Here is a 17010-nt window from a genome sequence, read left to right as displayed (position 1 = left end):
GGGGGGAGGGGGGACGGGCGCCGGGGGGAAGCCCTAAACGAAGTAGGTTTACAGGGAACAAGCATCAGCCTAATAAAGGCCGCCCGAGGAAAGCCCGGAGCGAAGCTCACACTCGGTGGGGATCACGCGGAGACCTTTCCCCGGACGAGGAGGAGCGCGACGAGGACGTCGACTCTCACCGCCGTCAGTCCAAAGCGTCCTGCAAGTCCAGCCACAGCATCACGTAAGGAAGAACAAGGAAATGGCATCTACATGGTTAAGAGAGAAGTAGGGCTCTCACTATGTGCAGATGACACGACGCCACAGGCAAGAAACCTGCCAGACTCCAAAAGACCCGACTGGAACCCATCAACGAATCCAGGAAGGTTGTAGGCTACGAAATCCATACGGAGACATCCACTGCATCTCGAACACGAAGAAGCAGAAAGGGAGATGAAGCAAACAATCCCAGGGCGCCCGGGTGGCTCCACGGGCGGGCGAAGCGTCTGCCCTGGGCTCCGGTCATGCCCTCAGGGTCCTGGGATCGAGCCCCGCACGGGGCTCCCTGCTCGGCGGGGAGTCTGCTTCTCTCCTTCTCCCCCTCCACCCCTCCCTGCCCCCTCTTGTGTTCTCTCTCACTCTCTCTCTCCAACACATAAATAAAGTCTTTTTGAAAAAGGAGACAATCCCACTGACGATGGCACCCAGCACGGGGAAATACCTAGGCATAAACTTAACCAAAGGAGTGAAAGATCTGTGCTCCGGACACTGGAAACTACTCACGAAAGACATCAAAGAGGACACACGCCAACAGACAGAAAAGACAGCCCACGTTTGCGGATTACAAGAGTGTCCGTAAAATGCCCATACAACCCAGACGAATCTAGAGATTGAATGCAATGCCTATCAAGATACCAACAGCCTGGGGCGCCCGGGTGGCTCCGTGGGTCGAAGCCTCTGCCTTCGGCTCAGGTCGTGATCCCAGGGTCCTGGGATCGAGCCCCGCATCGGGCTCTCTGCTCAGCGGGGAGCCTGCTTCCTCCTCTCTCTCTCTCTCTGCCTGCTTCTCGGCCTACTTGTGATCTCTGTCTGTCAAATAAATAAAAAAGAATCTTTGAATACATAAAACAAAAAGCAGAGGACAAAAGCACAAAACGCCAACAGCTTCTGTTACAGACCGAGAACAGATCATCCTAAAACCCGTATGGAACCACACGAGACCTTGAATAGCCAGAGCAACCTTGAGCTATGGCGATCCCAGATGTCAAGATGTCTCCCTAGTATCAAAGCAATATGGTACCGGCACAAGGAAACAGACACACAGATCAACAGGACAGAACACGGAGCCCAGAAATAAACCCATGACCGCGAGGTCAAGTCGTCTTCAACAAGGGACAACAAAATACACCATCAGCGAGACACCGTCTCTTCCGCAAGCGGCACCGGGGAGGACGGGACGGCCACCCGCCGAGGAACGACACCGGACCACTTCCTCACACCGCACACCCAACTAGGCTCAACGTGGACTGAAGCCCCAAACGGGAGCCCTAAGAAGACCACAAAGACCCTCCAAGAGAGCACAGGCGGTCATCTCTCTGCCATCGGCCACAACACCACCCTCGCGACGCCCTCCCCGGGACCTCACGCCCCCGGGGGGCACCCCTGGCGCAGGGACCTTCCTGAGACTCAGCTGGGTTCCGCGAGGGTGGGGGGGGGAGGGGTCGGGGGTGGGGAGGGGGGGGAGGACAGGGCGCATGATGACATCGTCCCCCCATCCCGCCCACCAGCGCGCCCCAGGGAGCCCGCCGCGCCCACGGTGGGGCGGGGAGGCACGACATACTGCGAGCCGCTGAAGCCCCTGCAACGACTGCGCCGGTGGCCCCAGGGACACCCCGACCAGGGCAGGTAGAGGGCATTCTGAAACTGTCCCCAGGGCTGTGGTCGGGACACACAGCCCAGGTCGCAGGCGCGGATCTTCACCGACGGCCCGAAGCGTCCTAGGACACGAAGCATGCCAAGGCTTTTTCGTTTCTGAGCAGAGTGCCCCGTCCCCTCTCCTTAGGCCACTCCTGCCCGGGACGGCCCCCGCGACATACCAGACTGGAGAGCAAGGACAGCGCTCAAAGATGCCCAAGAGAGGCGGCCAAGGGAAGACTCCACCCACCCCTGCGGCCGGACCCCGCCCCTTCCACCTAACCCCTCCCCTCCCATCGCTCCCCGCCCGCTCCTGTCCATCTTCCCCCACACCCCGCCCCATCCACAAGGCCCCGCCCCTTCTCTCGGGCCCCGCCTCTTTCGCCACGCACCACGCCCCTTCCGCCACATACTCCTCCCCCACCGTAGGGCCCCGCCCCTCCCACCAGACCCCTCCCATTCCCCCCACACACCCCGCCCCTCCCTTCGAACCCCGCCTCTTCCGTCCCAGGCCCCGCCTCCTCCATCACGCACCACGCCCCTTCCGTAGGGCTCCGCCCCTTCCACCAGACCCCTCCCCTTCCGCCGCACACCCCGCCCCTCATTTTCGGGCCCCGCCTCTTCCGCCGCACACCCCGCCCCCCATCTCTGGGCCCCGCCTCTTCCGTCAGGCACCACGCCCCTTCGGTCGGGCCCCACCCCTTCCGCCGCACACCCCGCCCCTTACTTCGGGCCCCGCCTCTTCCGCCACAGGCCCCGCCCCCTCCGTCACCCGCCACGCCCCTTACGTAGGGCACCTCCCCTTCCGCCACACACCCCGCCCCTTCCGTCACAGGCCCCTCCCCTTCCTTAGGGCCCCACCTCCTCCGACGCAGACCCCGCCCCTTCCATAGGGCCCCACCCCTTCCGCCAGACACCTCCCCTTACGTCACGTACCGCGCCCCTTCTCTCGGGCCCCACCTCCGCCGTCACGCACCCCGCCCCTTCCATCGGACCCTCCCCTCCCCTCAGACCCCTTCAGTCACACACACGAACACACACACCCACACATACACACCGCCCCTTCCATCTGTCCCCGCCACTTACACCCGCTCGTCCGTCACATTTCCCATCCCTTCCCGAGCGCCCTTCCCCCTCCGTCACACAGCCCACCCCCTTACCCAGGGTCCCACCCCTTCCATCAGACCCCTCCCTCTGCCATCGCACCCCTACTGCATACCTTTGCTGAGGGGGAGGGTGGTTGACTTTGCACTGACTCTTCCTAAAACCAGATGCTTTTAACAAAGGGGAGGGGGGCCAGGCTGGCTCACTGGGTGAAAGCCTCTGCCTTCGGATCAAGGCATGACCTCACGGTCCTGGGATCCGGCCCCGCATCGGGCTCTCTGCTCAGCGGGGAGCGTGCTTCCCTTCCTCTCTCTCTGCCTGCCTCCCCGCCTACGTGGGATCTGCCTAATCAATCCATCCATCCATCGATCAATCAAGTCTTTGCAGGAAATTAAAGATCAAAATTAAAAGTAAAAGGGACAGAGAGAAGACGGGAGAGAGACGCAGGCCAGCATCTCTGATGAATCCAGAGGCAAACATCCTCAAGAACTACCGGCCGACAAACTCTGACAATGCATTAGGGAAATCCCTCGCCCCAAGGAAGCCAGATTCATTCCTGGGTGCAAGATCGGTTCCCTATTTGCCAATCGATCCACAGGATCCATCACACCAACGAGAGAAAGGATGAAAAAAAAACAAAAACAAACTAGAGAAAGGATAAAAACCACAGGATCATTTCAACAGACGGAGAAAAAGCTTTCGACCCACAACAACATGCATTCGTGATGCGAGCCCTCAACGGGGACACCTGGGTGGCTCGGTCAGTTCAGTTCAGCCTCTGCCTCTGGCTCAGGACCTGAGCTCAGGGTCCTGGGACTGAGCCCCATTTCTGGCTCCCTGCTCCGCGGGGAGCAGCCCCATTCTCCCTCCGCATCTTCCCCTGCTTGTGCGCGCTCTCTCTCTCTCTCTCTCTGTGTCAAATAAGTAAATAAGATATTGGGGGGAGGGGGGACGGGCGCCGGGGGGAAGCCCTAAACGAAGTAGGTTTACAGGGAACAAGCATCAGCCTAATAAAGGCCGCCCGAGGAAAGCCCGGAGCGAAGCTCACACTCGGTGGGGATCACGCGGAGACCTTTCCCCGGACGAGGAGGAGCGCGACGAGGACGTCGACTCTCACCGCCGTCAGTCCAAAGCGTCCTGCAAGTCCAGCCACAGCATCACGTAAGGAAGAACAAGGAAATGGCATCTACATGGTTAAGAAAGAAGTAGGGCTCTCACTATGTGCAGATGACACGACGCCACAGGCAAGAAACCTGCCAGACTCCAAAAGACCCGACTGGAACCCATCAACGAATCCAGGAAGGTTGTAGGCTACGAAATCCATACGGAGACATCCACTGCATCTCGAACACGAAGAAGCAGAAAGGGAGATGAAGCAAACAATCCCAGGGCGCCCGGGTGGCTCCACGGGCGGGCGAAGCGTCTGCCCTGGGCTCCGGTCATGCCCTCAGGGTCCTGGGATCGAGCCCCGCACGGGGCTCCCTGCTCGGCGGGGAGTCTGCTTCTCTCCTTCTCCCCCTCCACCCCTCCCTGCCCCCTCTTGTGTTCTCTCTCACTCTCTCTCTCCAACACATAAATAAAGTCTTTTTGAAAAAGGAGACAATCCCACTGACGATGGCACCCAGCACGGGGAAATACCTAGGCATAAACTTAACCAAAGGAGTGAAAGATCTGTGCTCCGGACACTGGAAACTACTCACGAAAGACATCAAAGAGGACACACGCCAACAGACAGAAAAGACAGCCCACGTTTGCGGATTACAAGAGTGTCCGTAAAATGCCCATACAACCCAGACGAATCTAGAGATTGAATGCAATGCCTATCAAGATACCAACAGCCTGGGGCGCCCGGGTGGCTCCGTGGGTCGAAGCCTCTGCCTTCGGCTCAGGTCGTGATCCCAGGGTCCTGGGATCGAGCCCCGCATCGGGCTCTCTGCTCAGCGGGGAGCCTGCTTCCTCCTCTCTCTCTCTCTCTGCCTGCTTCTCGGCCTACTTGTGATCTCTGTCTGTCAAATAAATAAAAAAGAATCTTTGAATACATAAAACAAAAAGCAGAGGACAAAAGCACAAAACGCCAACAGCTTCTGTTACAGACCGAGAACAGATCATCCTAAAACCCGTATGGAACCACACGAGACCTTGAATAGCCAGAGCAACCTTGAGCTATGGCGATCCCAGATGTCAAGATGTCTCCCTAGTATCAAAGCAATATGGTACCGGCACAAGGAAACAGACACACAGATCAACAGGACAGAACACGGAGCCCAGAAATAAACCCATGACCGCGAGGTCAAGTCGTCTTCAACAAGGGACAACAAAATACACCATCAGCGAGACACCGTCTCTTCCGCAAGCGGCACCGGGGAGGACGGGACGGCCACCCGCCGAGGAACGACACCGGACCACTTCCTCACACCGCACACCCAACTAGGCTCAACGTGGACTGAAGCCCCAAACGGGAGCCCTAAGAAGACCACAAAGACCCTCCAAGAGAGCACAGGCGGTCATCTCTCTGCCATCGGCCACAACACCACCCTCGCGACGCCCTCCCCGGGACCTCACGCCCCCGGGGGGCACCCCTGGCGCAGGGACCTTCCTGAGACTCAGCTGGGTTCCGCGAGGGTGGGGGGGGGAGGGGTCGGGGGTGGGGAGGGGGGGGAGGACAGGGCGCATGATGACATCGTCCCCCCATCCCGCCCGCCAGCGCGCCCCAGGGAGCCCGCCGCGCCCACGGTGGGGCGGGGAGGCACGACATACTGCGAGCCGCTGAAGCCCCTGCAAAGACTGCGCCGGTGGCCCCAGGGACACCCCGACCAGGGCAGGTAGAGGGCATTCTGAAACTGTCCCCAGGGCTGTGGTCGGGGACACACAGCCCAGGTCGCAGGCGCGGATCTTCACCGACGGCCCGAAGCGTCCTAGGACACGAAGCATGCCAAGGCTTTTTCGTTTCTGAGCAGAGTGCCCCGTCCCCTCTCCTTAGGCCACTCCTGCCCGGGACGGCCCCGCGACATACCAGACTGGAGAGCAAGGACAGCGCTCAAAGATGCCCAAGAGAGGCGGCCAAGGGAAGACTCCACCCACCCCTGCGGCCGGACCCCGCCCCTTCCACCTAACCCCTCCCCTCCCATCGCTCCCCGCCCGCTCCTGTCCATCTTCCACCACTCCCCGCCCCATCCACAAGGCCCCGCCCCTTCTCTCGGGCCCCGCCTCTTTCGCCACGCACCACGCCCCTTCCGCCACATACTCCTCCCCCACCGTAGGGCCCCGCCCCTTCCACCAGACCCCTCCCATTCCCCACACACCCCGCCCCTCCCTTCGAACCCCGCCTCTTCCGTCCCAGGCCCCGCCTCCTCCGTCACGCACCACGCCCCGTCCGTAGGGCTCCGCCCCTTCCACCAGACCCCTCCCCTTCCGCCGCACACCCCGCCCCTCATTTTCGGGCCCCGCCTCTTCTGCCGCACACCCCGGCCCCCATATCTGCGCCCCGCCTCTTCCGTCAGGCACCACGCCCCTTCGGTCGGGCACCACGCCCCTTCGGTCGGGCACCACGCCCCTTCGGTCGGGCACCACGCCCCTTCGGTCGGGCCCCACCCCTTCCGCCGCACACCCCGCCTCTTACTTCGGGTCCCGCCTCTTCCACCAGACCCCCCCCCCTTCCGCCGCACACCCCGCCCCTCATTTCCGGGCCCCGCCTCCTCCGTCACCCGCCACGCCCCTTCGTAGGGCACCTCCCCTTCCGCCGCACACCCCGCCCCTTCCGTCATAGGCCCCACCTCCTCCGACACAGGCTCCGCCCCTGCTATTCGGCGCCACCCCTTCCGCAGACACCTCCCGTTACGTCACATACCACGCCCCTTCCGTCACTGGCCCCTTCCCTTCCTTAGGGCCCCACCTCCTCTGACACAGACCCCGCCCCTTCCATAGGGCCCCTCCCCTCCCACCAGGCCCCTCCCATTTCCTCACACACACCACCCCTTCCTTCGGGCCCCGCCTCTTCCGTCACAGGCCCCGCCTTCTCCGTCACGCACCACGCCCCTTCCGTAGGGCACCGCCCTTTCCACCAGACCCCTCTCCTTCCTCCGCACACTCCGCCCTTCATTTTTGGGCGCCGCGTCTTTCATCACGCACCACGTCACACACCCCTTCCCTTCCGCTGCATACCCCGCCCCTTACGTTGGGCCAGGCCTCTTCTGCCACAGGCCCCACCTCTTCCTTAACGCACTAGTCCCCTTCCGTCACATACTCCTCCTTTTTCCTTATGGCACCATCCCTTCCGCCACACACCCTGCCCCTTTTTTTGGCCCTGCCTCTTTTACCACACCCCGCCGCTTTATTTTTCGGCTCCTCCTCTTCTGTCAGGCACCACACCCCTTCTGTTACTGAATCCTCCCCTTCCATAGGGCCCAACCTCTTCCGTCAGAAACCACGCCCCTTCCCCGTCATACTCCTCCCCTTCCTTAGGGTCCCACCTCTTCCATCAGACCCCTCATTTACGTCACACAGCCTACCCCATACCTAGGTCCCCGCCTCTTCCGTCACACATCCTGCCCCTTATTTTGGGCCCCGCCTCTTCTGCTTCTCACTCCGCCCATTCCATCCCGTCCCTCCCATTCCATCCTGCCCCGCCCCTTTCTCCTCACACCCCTTCTTCTGTCACTTTTCCCTCCCCTTCTGTAGGGCCCCTTCCCTCCGACTTACACCCCTTCCATCAGACCCCTCCCCTTCTTCGCACATCTCTCCCCTTTCATCACACCCCTATTGTATACTCTTGTTGATGTAGGCGGTTAACTTTGCATTTACTCTTTGGTTCAACATCCCTCAAAAAGCCCGACCCGACAGACATTAAGAACACATTACTTGGCTTTAAGTCAATACCTCCTATTTTTACACATATTCTTTCCACAATGAAAAATATCAGCTTCATTCCTCATTTTCCCAAAAAGCGTTCTTTATATGCTTTTTCCTCCAAACTTTTCTCCAACCTGTATTTCCATTAGTTATTCTATTCCTAGCTTTATTATTATTATTAGAGATAGAGAGCATGAAGAGGGAAGGCTAAAGGCAGAAATCCAAGCAGGCTCCCCCGGCCAGCACGGAGGCATACTCGGGGCTTGACCCACTAGCAGAGACCGTGCCCTGAACTCAAATCCGGTGCCTTTCCCCTCGGTTTTTCATTCTGTTCTATAAACTGCGAGATCCTTGGGCGCCCGGTTGGCAGTCTCAGGCGCACACACCATACAGCTCCCAGCACAAGGCCTGGCAGAGCTGGGGGAGGTCATCGGTCATTACTACCAGAACCAAGTATGGCTCTACCCATACAACAGAGTATCATTCAGCCATAAGAACATCAGAAAAGATCAAAAAATATCTGACCCAAGCCGCCATGTGGGTGAACCCTGAACACATGACGCTAACATGATGCTGAAAGAAGGCAAACACAAAAGGACAAATATCTGTCCATTTGGATGAAATGTCCAGCAGACAGACAGAAAGCAGATCCGTGGTTGAGGGGAGGAAGGAAGGGGAAGCGGCTGGACACAGGTATGGGGTTTGTTCTTGGAGTGACAACAATGTTCTGGACAACCCTGTGAATAAACTAAAACCCATTGAAGCTCAAAGTACACTTTAAGAGGGCGACTTTTATGGTATGTGAATTATAGCTCAACTTCTAACAACGGCACAGGAGGGAGGCAAAATCAACATGGGACTAGGGCCAACCTTCTCTGCAGCTACAAGCCGGAGGCACTGAACGAGGGAATGCCAACATCGGTGCCTGCGTAACTATCCAAATGCCAAGATTTTTAAGATCTTTTCTCATTGTGCTAAAAAATACAAATTCTCTAACCAGTGGAGTTCAGATTTCAAAGACAAACTCTCCGTCATGCGTGACAACATGCCTGTGAATCACTCCATTCCATCAGCCTTGCTGAGGGCTTACACAGAGGAGGGAAGAGACAGAAGCTTCGAGAAAGAGCTGCCGGAAGGAACGCACATCCTGTTTCTGTAGGCTCTGTCAGCTTTCTCGAAAAGCCCTGTGTGAACACTTCTGACCTTTACCCATAGCTTGCTGAGAGAAGGAAAGCCAGGAGACACTGACTGGTCTTGCTCCTTGGTGGCGACGGGGGCAGAGGGCACGTGGGGAGGGTTTCTACTGTCAGTTCTCATGTTTTAGTTGACTTTCAAAGACGGGTCAACCACTCTGAAACACAAGGACGGGAATCCAGCAAAATGGAACAGATCCAGATCAAACTTCCTGGCTCATTTCGCCGGTGGTACCACGCTAAGGGCAAGCGCCCTCGGTGTTCCCTCACCTTGAGGAAGGATTTGCACCAGAGAGAAAGTCAATAAACGCACGGTCCCTGCCTTTTCGCTTTAGCCGGAAAGTTTTCCTTCGAGGCTTCCGATGACAACCAGACAATACCGGTCTCACGGACCCAATCTGTCAGTTCAACTGTATGTTTTAGCCCCGAGAATAAAGCGATCTGGTCATCCGAAATCAAACCCTCCTGCACCGGAGCTAACTGCAGGAATGGAAACAAACAAACTCTCACGTCATTTCCAGATAGCGTCAGTGTACCTTCCCTTCCCTCCAATTCCAACATTATTTCCTTCCAAAGTCTTCTGGAAGGAACTTATGGGTTTGCCTTCTGGTGTGGCTTCACACGTGTGTGTGTGTGTGTGTGTGTGTGTGTGTGTGTGCGACTGCACGCACTTAGCTCAGACAACACACTAGGGAAAGCAAATTTTTGGATCCCAGCTTTCAGACAGCCTCATTATTCCGAGACAGTCGTTCTGAACTGGGCTCCCTGTGCGTCCCGGGGATTTGCTGATGTCTAGAAACAGTGCTGGCGGTCACAGTCGGGATGCGTGCTGCTGGCAGTGAGCGGGCGAAGGCAGGGAGGCTGCCCCGCGTCCTACAGCGCCCAGGCCACCCTCAGCACAAAGAATCCCGCCGAGCTAGATGCCAACAGCGCTGGGAATGAGAAACCCGCTCCGAAGATAGGCACAGTAGTTGGGGCGAGAGGGTGACAGACGAGGCAGGTGCATTTCTGCCAGCCCCGGCGTCAGCTGAGGAAAGAGGACGGAGCCTGTATGTCCCAGAACACGCTCCGTCGTTGCCCTTCTTCAACATTCTCTCTGGCTCTTTCTGAACCGACCCGTGGGCTAATGAAACATGATCACTACCAGAGATCTGGTCCTTCGGATCTATCTGCGTGTAGGTTACAAATGGTTAGGTCAGCTAAAGCTTGGCAGAGGTCAGAGCGGTGATTTCCAAACCCGTCCTCATGAAGAGCTGCAGGGGGCAGGAGGGGCGCCTGGGTGGCTCAGTGGGTTAAAGCCTCTGCCTTCGGCTCAGGTCATGATCCCAGGGTCCTGGGATCAAGCCCCGCATCAGGCTCTCTGCTCTGCGGGGAACCTGCTTCCTCCTCTCTCTGCCTGCCTTGTGATCTCTGTCAAACAAATAAATAAAATCTAAAAAAAAAAAAAGAGAGAGAGAGCTGCAACGGGCCTAAAACAAAGCCTTACAAGGAACCTCAACAGGGAGGAGACCGGTACGTTAGCAAAAAGTCATTTCCAAACTTCCAATTCGGACTGTACAAAAACCCCTGCCATCCGTTAGAGTAAGGCTGCTCTCGTCAACACCACATTCTGAAAGCAAACACTGAGGCTGCCAGCGAGGTTCCATCACTGGAACGCGAAGCCGGCGTGCGGAGGCATCGAGGGAGGCGGCGTTAAACCACGAGAGAGAGAGAGAGGTGGGTGCTCACGAGCCAGGTTCGCATCGGTGTCGGCTGCTGGCCCTGAAGCACGTCACCGCAGGACAGACCCCCGCGCCCCGCACCATGTCACCTCCTCGTTGGACACAGGACTTCCAGGCTGGCCCAGGGACTCCGCGACGCAGCCGCCTTGACGGACAGGGCTTACCTTCAGACAGCATGCTCAGCGCCTCGTCCGACGTGTGCCCGCCGACCCCCGCCGCCCTCCTGCAGGTCGGATGCTCACAGGGCACGTGGGAGCCCTCGGAGGACAGGCAGGCCCGCTCACCAGCAGACGTCGCCACAGACTCCCACTGGATCTCCTTCCTGGGGGACCGAAACTCCAGGCTGCAGCCCGTCCAGCCGTAGAAGGCCAAGGACAAGAGAAACCCTTGGGCCGGATTCAGTATCCCCTGGGAGGCAGGAGAGAACGCAGGGGTCGGTCAGCGCTGCGGAGTGGGAATGAGATCAGCTCTGTGGCCCGCACGCCCGCTGGGCTGCCTCGTGGGGAAGGGAGCCCCCAGGCTGGTCGGGGACCAGGCAAAGACTGGCTTTAAGTAGTGCACCTTCCAGGGAGCCTGAAAACAGAGGAGGCGGGGGAGGGGACTGAGAGGAAGAGGGAAGCAGGGGATGGGAAAGAGGAGGAGGCAGGGCACAGGGAGGGAGGAGGGGCAGGGGACAGGAAGGGGGGGCAGGGGACGGGGAGCAAGAGGGGGTGCCCTGCACCTCTTACCCCTGCGGTGCTTTTCTAGCCAACGTTTCTTCACACACATTAGTCTGTGGTTGGAACTAGCCCCGTGTTTGTATCTTGCGTTTTCCCTGAATACTAGAACTCTCATGAAGTCACTCCCGCACACCATTCGGTCAAGAGGGAAAAAAGGAAATTTACGTAGCCATTCCCTCGTGTTTCTTTTATTGCGGCCGCCTACCCTGCTTTGTCATGACGGGCCCTGTTACAAGGAATACCGTCACGCCTGTGGCTTTTTTACAGGCTGAAATGGTTCTTCAAGCTAAATTGCCTGCAATTTTGAGTCTGCCTGAAGGGTCTGAAACACTGCGCCTAACCGGCCGACGGAGTCGTGCCCATTTAATCAATGATCCCAACAACGACAGGCACGAGCGAGCTCGCAGATCAAAGCCAGATGGAGGGACGGGGAACCCGTTAAACTCATTCACCATACTTCTGAGCGGTTTTTGTCCTTCGGACTTTTGCTTTCCAAGAAAAAAAGTGTAAAATCAAGCCTGGCCTACCATAATAAACCACGTAGTCTTGGCCGCATTTCTGACAGGTTTCAAAGAGCTGCCGTTGAGGTCTGCTTGCATTTCAAGATAGAAGAGAAGGCTCTCATTGATGACGTTCGGCAGCCAACTGTCAGAAGGAAAACAAGCCCACGTTACAGGATTTACTTGAAAATGCAGGGGGTCGGGCGCCTGGGTGGCTCAGTGGGTTAAGCCGCTGCCTTCGGCTCGGGTCATGATCTCAGGGTCCTGGGATCGAGCCCCGCATCGGGCTCTCTGCTCAGCAGGGGGCCTGCTTCCCTTCCTCTCTCTCTGCCTACTTGTGATCTGTCAAATAAATAAATAAAATCTTTAGAAAAAAAAAAAGAAAGAAAATGCAGAGGGTCAAGCTTTGTGCAGTGGCAGTATCATAGCCAATGAGGTTTATCCGAGGCGCAATTACTGCTAATTGAAAATGCAGGGGGTCAGGGAATGTGTCTTCTAACACCCGTAAGTCCTGGGCAGAGGGCCCCCTCCATCAGCAGAAACCAGTGCATGCAGAATTTAAGAGCTGTAACTCCTTTCCTCATGTCCATAGCAGAGAGCGACAAACGTTTCCAAGGGTAACACTCGCCCCAGTCAGCGCGAATGGATCTAAGCAGCCTATGAAATAGACTGACCCAGGGTGCCTGCGTGGCTCAGTGGGTTAAGCCGCTGCCTTCGGCTCAGGTCATGATCTCAGGGTCCTGGGATCGAGTCCCGCATCGGGCTCTCTGCTCAGCAGGGAGCCTGCTTCCTCCTCTCTCTCTCTCTGCCTGCCTCTCTGCCTACTTGTGATCTCTCTCTGTCAAATAAATAAATAAATAAATCTTTAAAAAAAAAAAAAAAAAGAAATAGACTGACCCAATACAAAATGACTGAAAACGCGTGTCTCGCTGGAAGGGTAATGAAATTTTTTGAGGGAGATCTCCTAAAACCGTGCTATCTTATGTTGAAACTTTCTCATGTTACTATTGCTGGTAGGCCAACGAACGTGAAAATGGGTGGCTGAGTGTATTTTTAGAGGGAGACAGTCTCCATCTGTCCTAGGAGAATGTCCAAACCAACCTAGTCCTCACGGGTCCATACATTATTATTATTATTTTTTTTTTTTTATCAGAGATGTTGGGGGGGAGAGAGCGCGCACAGGCAGACAGAATGGCAGGCAGAGGCAGAGGGGGAAGCAGGCTCCCCGCCAAGCAAGGAGCCCGATGTGGGACTCGATCCCAGGACGCTGGGATCATGACCTGCGCTGAAGGCAGCTGCTTAACCCACTGAGCCACCCAGGCGTCCCGGGTCCATACATTATTAACAGCACAAAGACACACTCTGCTCTGCAAACGACTGATTCGCCCTAGCAAGAGCCTTTCAGATTCCCGTCTGTTTCGCACCGGTCACCGATCCGTGCTCAAAGCCTCCTCCCGAAACTCAGGGCAGAGTGCCGGTGGTGGGGCAAACGGAGCAGAGAGAGATTGCTCTCGACACTTCCTGACCGCCCCGGAGCCCTCCCACCTAGAAATGTACCCTTGCCCTTGTTTCTTGTCAGATACAGGAATCCTCAACGGGTACATTTTAAAAGCATAGTCGAGTGCTCTATTTCGGAGTTAGCCCTAGCAGCGGCAGTAAACACTGGACACGCTTCTCAGCTGTAACAAAACTAAACATGGGACTTTTTCTGTTCAAAGGGCTTTACATAGGACCGGAGCAGACGTGCATATCTTCCCAGGAGTTCACACGCCGGGGACTGGCCTTCCTGTCTCACGCGCATTTCCTCTAAGCGCCGCAGCCGTGTCCAAGACTTCCTTTCCAAAGACTCTTCCCTTTGCAAAAAACTCCTGGGTCACACTTGGAAAAGTGTGACTGCATATCCCTTCCCAGCGGCAATTTTTTAAAAAATATATAGAAGAAAGTTTACCAAATGATGAAAACCAGCATTATTTTGAAAAACCGGATCTTGATCATGGCACCCATCCGCCGCTCGTTCTCTGTGTAAATGCCCTGTCTTCCTTTTAGGAGAGAGGCCACTGCAAAAAACCAGAGGGGAACTGCATGTAATGGTCACGACTTGCATTTCCGGAGGGACAGGGAAGGGAGTCCGCCAAGACGGCAGCCCGTAAGCCAAGGCAGCGGAGCGTGTGGGTGCGACACCGCCTTCCTCCCTCCCAGCTTCCAAGCTGCGGTTCTCACAGATTCCAGGGGATGCAGAGTCTGTCAAACTTTATTATTTTTTTTTTTTTCCTTTTCAGCTTCTTTGAGAGAGGGAGAGGATGAGCGAGAGAGTGAGAGAGAGCTCAAGCCAGTCAAGGCGGAGCAAGGAGCCTGATGCAGGGCTCGATCCGAGGACCTCAGGACCATGACCTGAGCCAAAGGCAGATGTTCAACCAAACGAGCCAACCAGGTGCGCCTACAACTTACACTTTTAAATCACTGTAGACTTACATAAGAGTGGCAGAGATAGCACAGAGAGTTTCTACGGACCCGTTCCCAGATTCCTTCAATGCCAACACCTTACACACCCAGGCTCCTATTTGTCACAAGGATGAGACTAGCGATACTGCTTTACTATCCGTTAAGCTCCAGATTTTATTTGGATCTTTTGAGTTCAAGAACGACATATATTTTTTAAGAACTCTGTTCTTCAAAGTTTTTATTTTATATTTTAAAAATGATGCACACTTGGGGCACCTGGGTGGCTCAGTCGGTTAAGCATCTGCCTTCAGCTCAGGTCATGATCCTGGGATTCCAGGATCGAATCCCACATCAAGTCCCACTCCCATATCTTGGGATCCTGGGATCGAGCTGAGTGGGGAGCCTGCTTCTCCCTCTGGAGTTTCCCCCACTTGAGCTCTCTCTCCCTCTCAAATAAACAAATAAAATCTTAAAATAATAATAATAATAATAATAATAATGCACACTTGCTGTTTTGGAACATTGAAAGATTAAAAATTTCTCCTTATAGGCAAGTTGGAAAATATTAGAAATGTTAAGGGAAAATTAGTGACCCATTGTGCACCCTCAAACCAGCACTGTGTACATCTTAATACATTTCTTTCCAGGTCTTTTCCTATATGTGATTTTCATTTGTTTGATGTAACTAACTCAGCGCTTACAGGCAAATCTCTTAAAAAGTTGCAGTATTGTCAACAAAACTAAAAGACAACTGACAGAATGGGAGAAGATATTCGCAAATGACAGTACAGATAAAGGGCTAATATCAAAAATCTATAAAGAACTTATCAAACTCAATGCCCAAAGAACAAATAATCCAACCAAGAAAAGGGCAGAGGACATGAACAGACATTTCTGCAAAGAAGACATCCAGATGGCCAACAGACGTGAAAAAGTGCTCGGTAACACCCAGCATCAGGGAAATACAAATCAAAACCACAATGAGATATCACCTCACACCAGTCAGAATGGCTAAAATCAACAAGTCAGGAAATGACAGATGCTGGCGAGGATGCGGAGAAAGGGGAACCTTCCTACACTGTTGGTGGGAATGCAAGCTGGTGCAACCACTCTGGAAAACACTGTGGAGGTTCCTCAAAATGTTGAAAATAGAACTGCCCTATGACCCAGCAATTGCACTACTGGGTATTTACCCTAAAGATACAAACGTAGTGATCCAAAGGGGCATGTGCACCCGAATGTTTATAGTAGCAATGTCCACAATAGCCAAACTATGGAAAGAACCTAGATGTCCATCAACAGATGAATGGATAAAGAAGATGTGGTGTATATACACAGTGGAATACTATGCAGCCATCAAAAGAAATGACATCTTGCCATTTGCAACAACGTGGATGGAACTAGAGGGTATTATGCTGAGCGAAATAAGTCAATCAGAGAAAGATCATTATCATAGGAGCTCCCTGATATGAGGAAGTTGAGAGGCAGAGTGGGTAGTTTGGGGGGTAGGAAAAAAAAATGAAACAAGATGGAATCAGAAGGGAGAGAAACCATAAGTGACTCTTAATCTCACAAAACAAACTGAGGGTTGCGGGGGGGAGGGGGGTTGGGAGAAGGGGGGTGGGGTTATGGACATTGGGGAGGGTATGTGCTATGGTGAATGCTGTGAAGTGTGCAAACCTGGCGATTCACAGACCTGTACCCCTGGGGCTAATAACACATTACATGTTCATATAAAAAAAAAAGTTGCTGTATTTAACATACTGTTTTTAAATGCAGACGTAGGGGACAAAAAAGGGATCCAAAGACCCACAATGATTTCCTATTCCTTCTGGTAGAGTCCTTTGAACGTTTAAAAGTTCTACAGTCCACAGCTCATCTTCAATCAACCTCCTATTAAGATGCACTTTTTTCTTTTTTTTTTTTAAAGATCTCATTTATTTGAGAATGAGAAAACGTGCACACACTGGGGGAGCGGCAGAGGGAGAAGGAGCCCCCCCCCCCACCGCGCAGGGACCCTGATGATGCAGGGCTGGATCCCCGGACCCCAAGATGACACAAGGCTCGATCGCAGGAGGCTTAACGGACTGACCACCCTGGCGCCCCGCATTTCCACGTTCTTATTCCGCACTTGAGGGATGGCCGGGGCTTAAGGCTGGAGGTTGCCCCCGGTCACGCTTCCATGAGGATGCGGTTGGGGACTGGAATGCCAAGTCCCCAGTCTCAGTAGAGGCCTTTCCAGGGCTTTCTGCTGGCTCACAACATCCTTCTTCTCCAGTTCTTAGCACTGCATTTGACTCATTTCCTATGCTCGACTTCCTGTTTCCTGCCCGACCGAGGAAAGACACGAGCGAAGCCTATCTTGGGAGTAGCCAGGCTCACCGCTCTTCAGCCCAGACTCATCCCTCGGCCCCATCAGACTCCACAGTTTTCCAAGGGCACGCCCAGGGCATGCAGGGCACACCAAGTGCAGACCCACGATGAGCCCCGACGGAAACGGAAGTCCCCTGGTCCCCACCTAGAGCTGTTCAACGCTGGCAAAGACGGAGCCCAGCACGGAAGGGGCCTGCTCACTGCCGTGATCACACGC

General features: G+C 55.2%; 1 protein-coding gene and 1 pseudogene across 1 annotated transcript in view; one reads left to right on the top strand and one right to left on the bottom strand.

Moving 5' to 3' along the window:
• GPR143 (G protein-coupled receptor 143) overlaps positions 1-17010 on the bottom strand; it is a 67661-nt gene that overhangs the window by 34399 nt on the left and 16252 nt on the right. Inside the window, exons 6-8 of the mRNA XM_044234323.1 lie at positions 13927-14035; positions 12006-12123; positions 10924-11167 (exon numbers count right to left, since the gene is read on the bottom strand). Of these exons, the coding sequence (XP_044090258.1) occupies positions 10924-11167; positions 12006-12123; positions 13927-14035 (471 nt within the window). The remainder of the gene's footprint in view (positions 1-10923; positions 11168-12005; positions 12124-13926; positions 14036-17010) is intronic.
• Positions 12381-12557, top strand: LOC122897754 (annotated as a pseudogene).

The sequence above is a fragment of the Neovison vison genome, chromosome X (assembly GCF_020171115.1).
Source record: "Neovison vison isolate M4711 chromosome X, ASM_NN_V1, whole genome shotgun sequence".
In the NCBI taxonomy this organism is placed as follows: domain Eukaryota; kingdom Metazoa; phylum Chordata; class Mammalia; order Carnivora; family Mustelidae; genus Neogale; species Neogale vison.
This window is presented reverse-complemented; position numbering and strand designations above follow the sequence as displayed.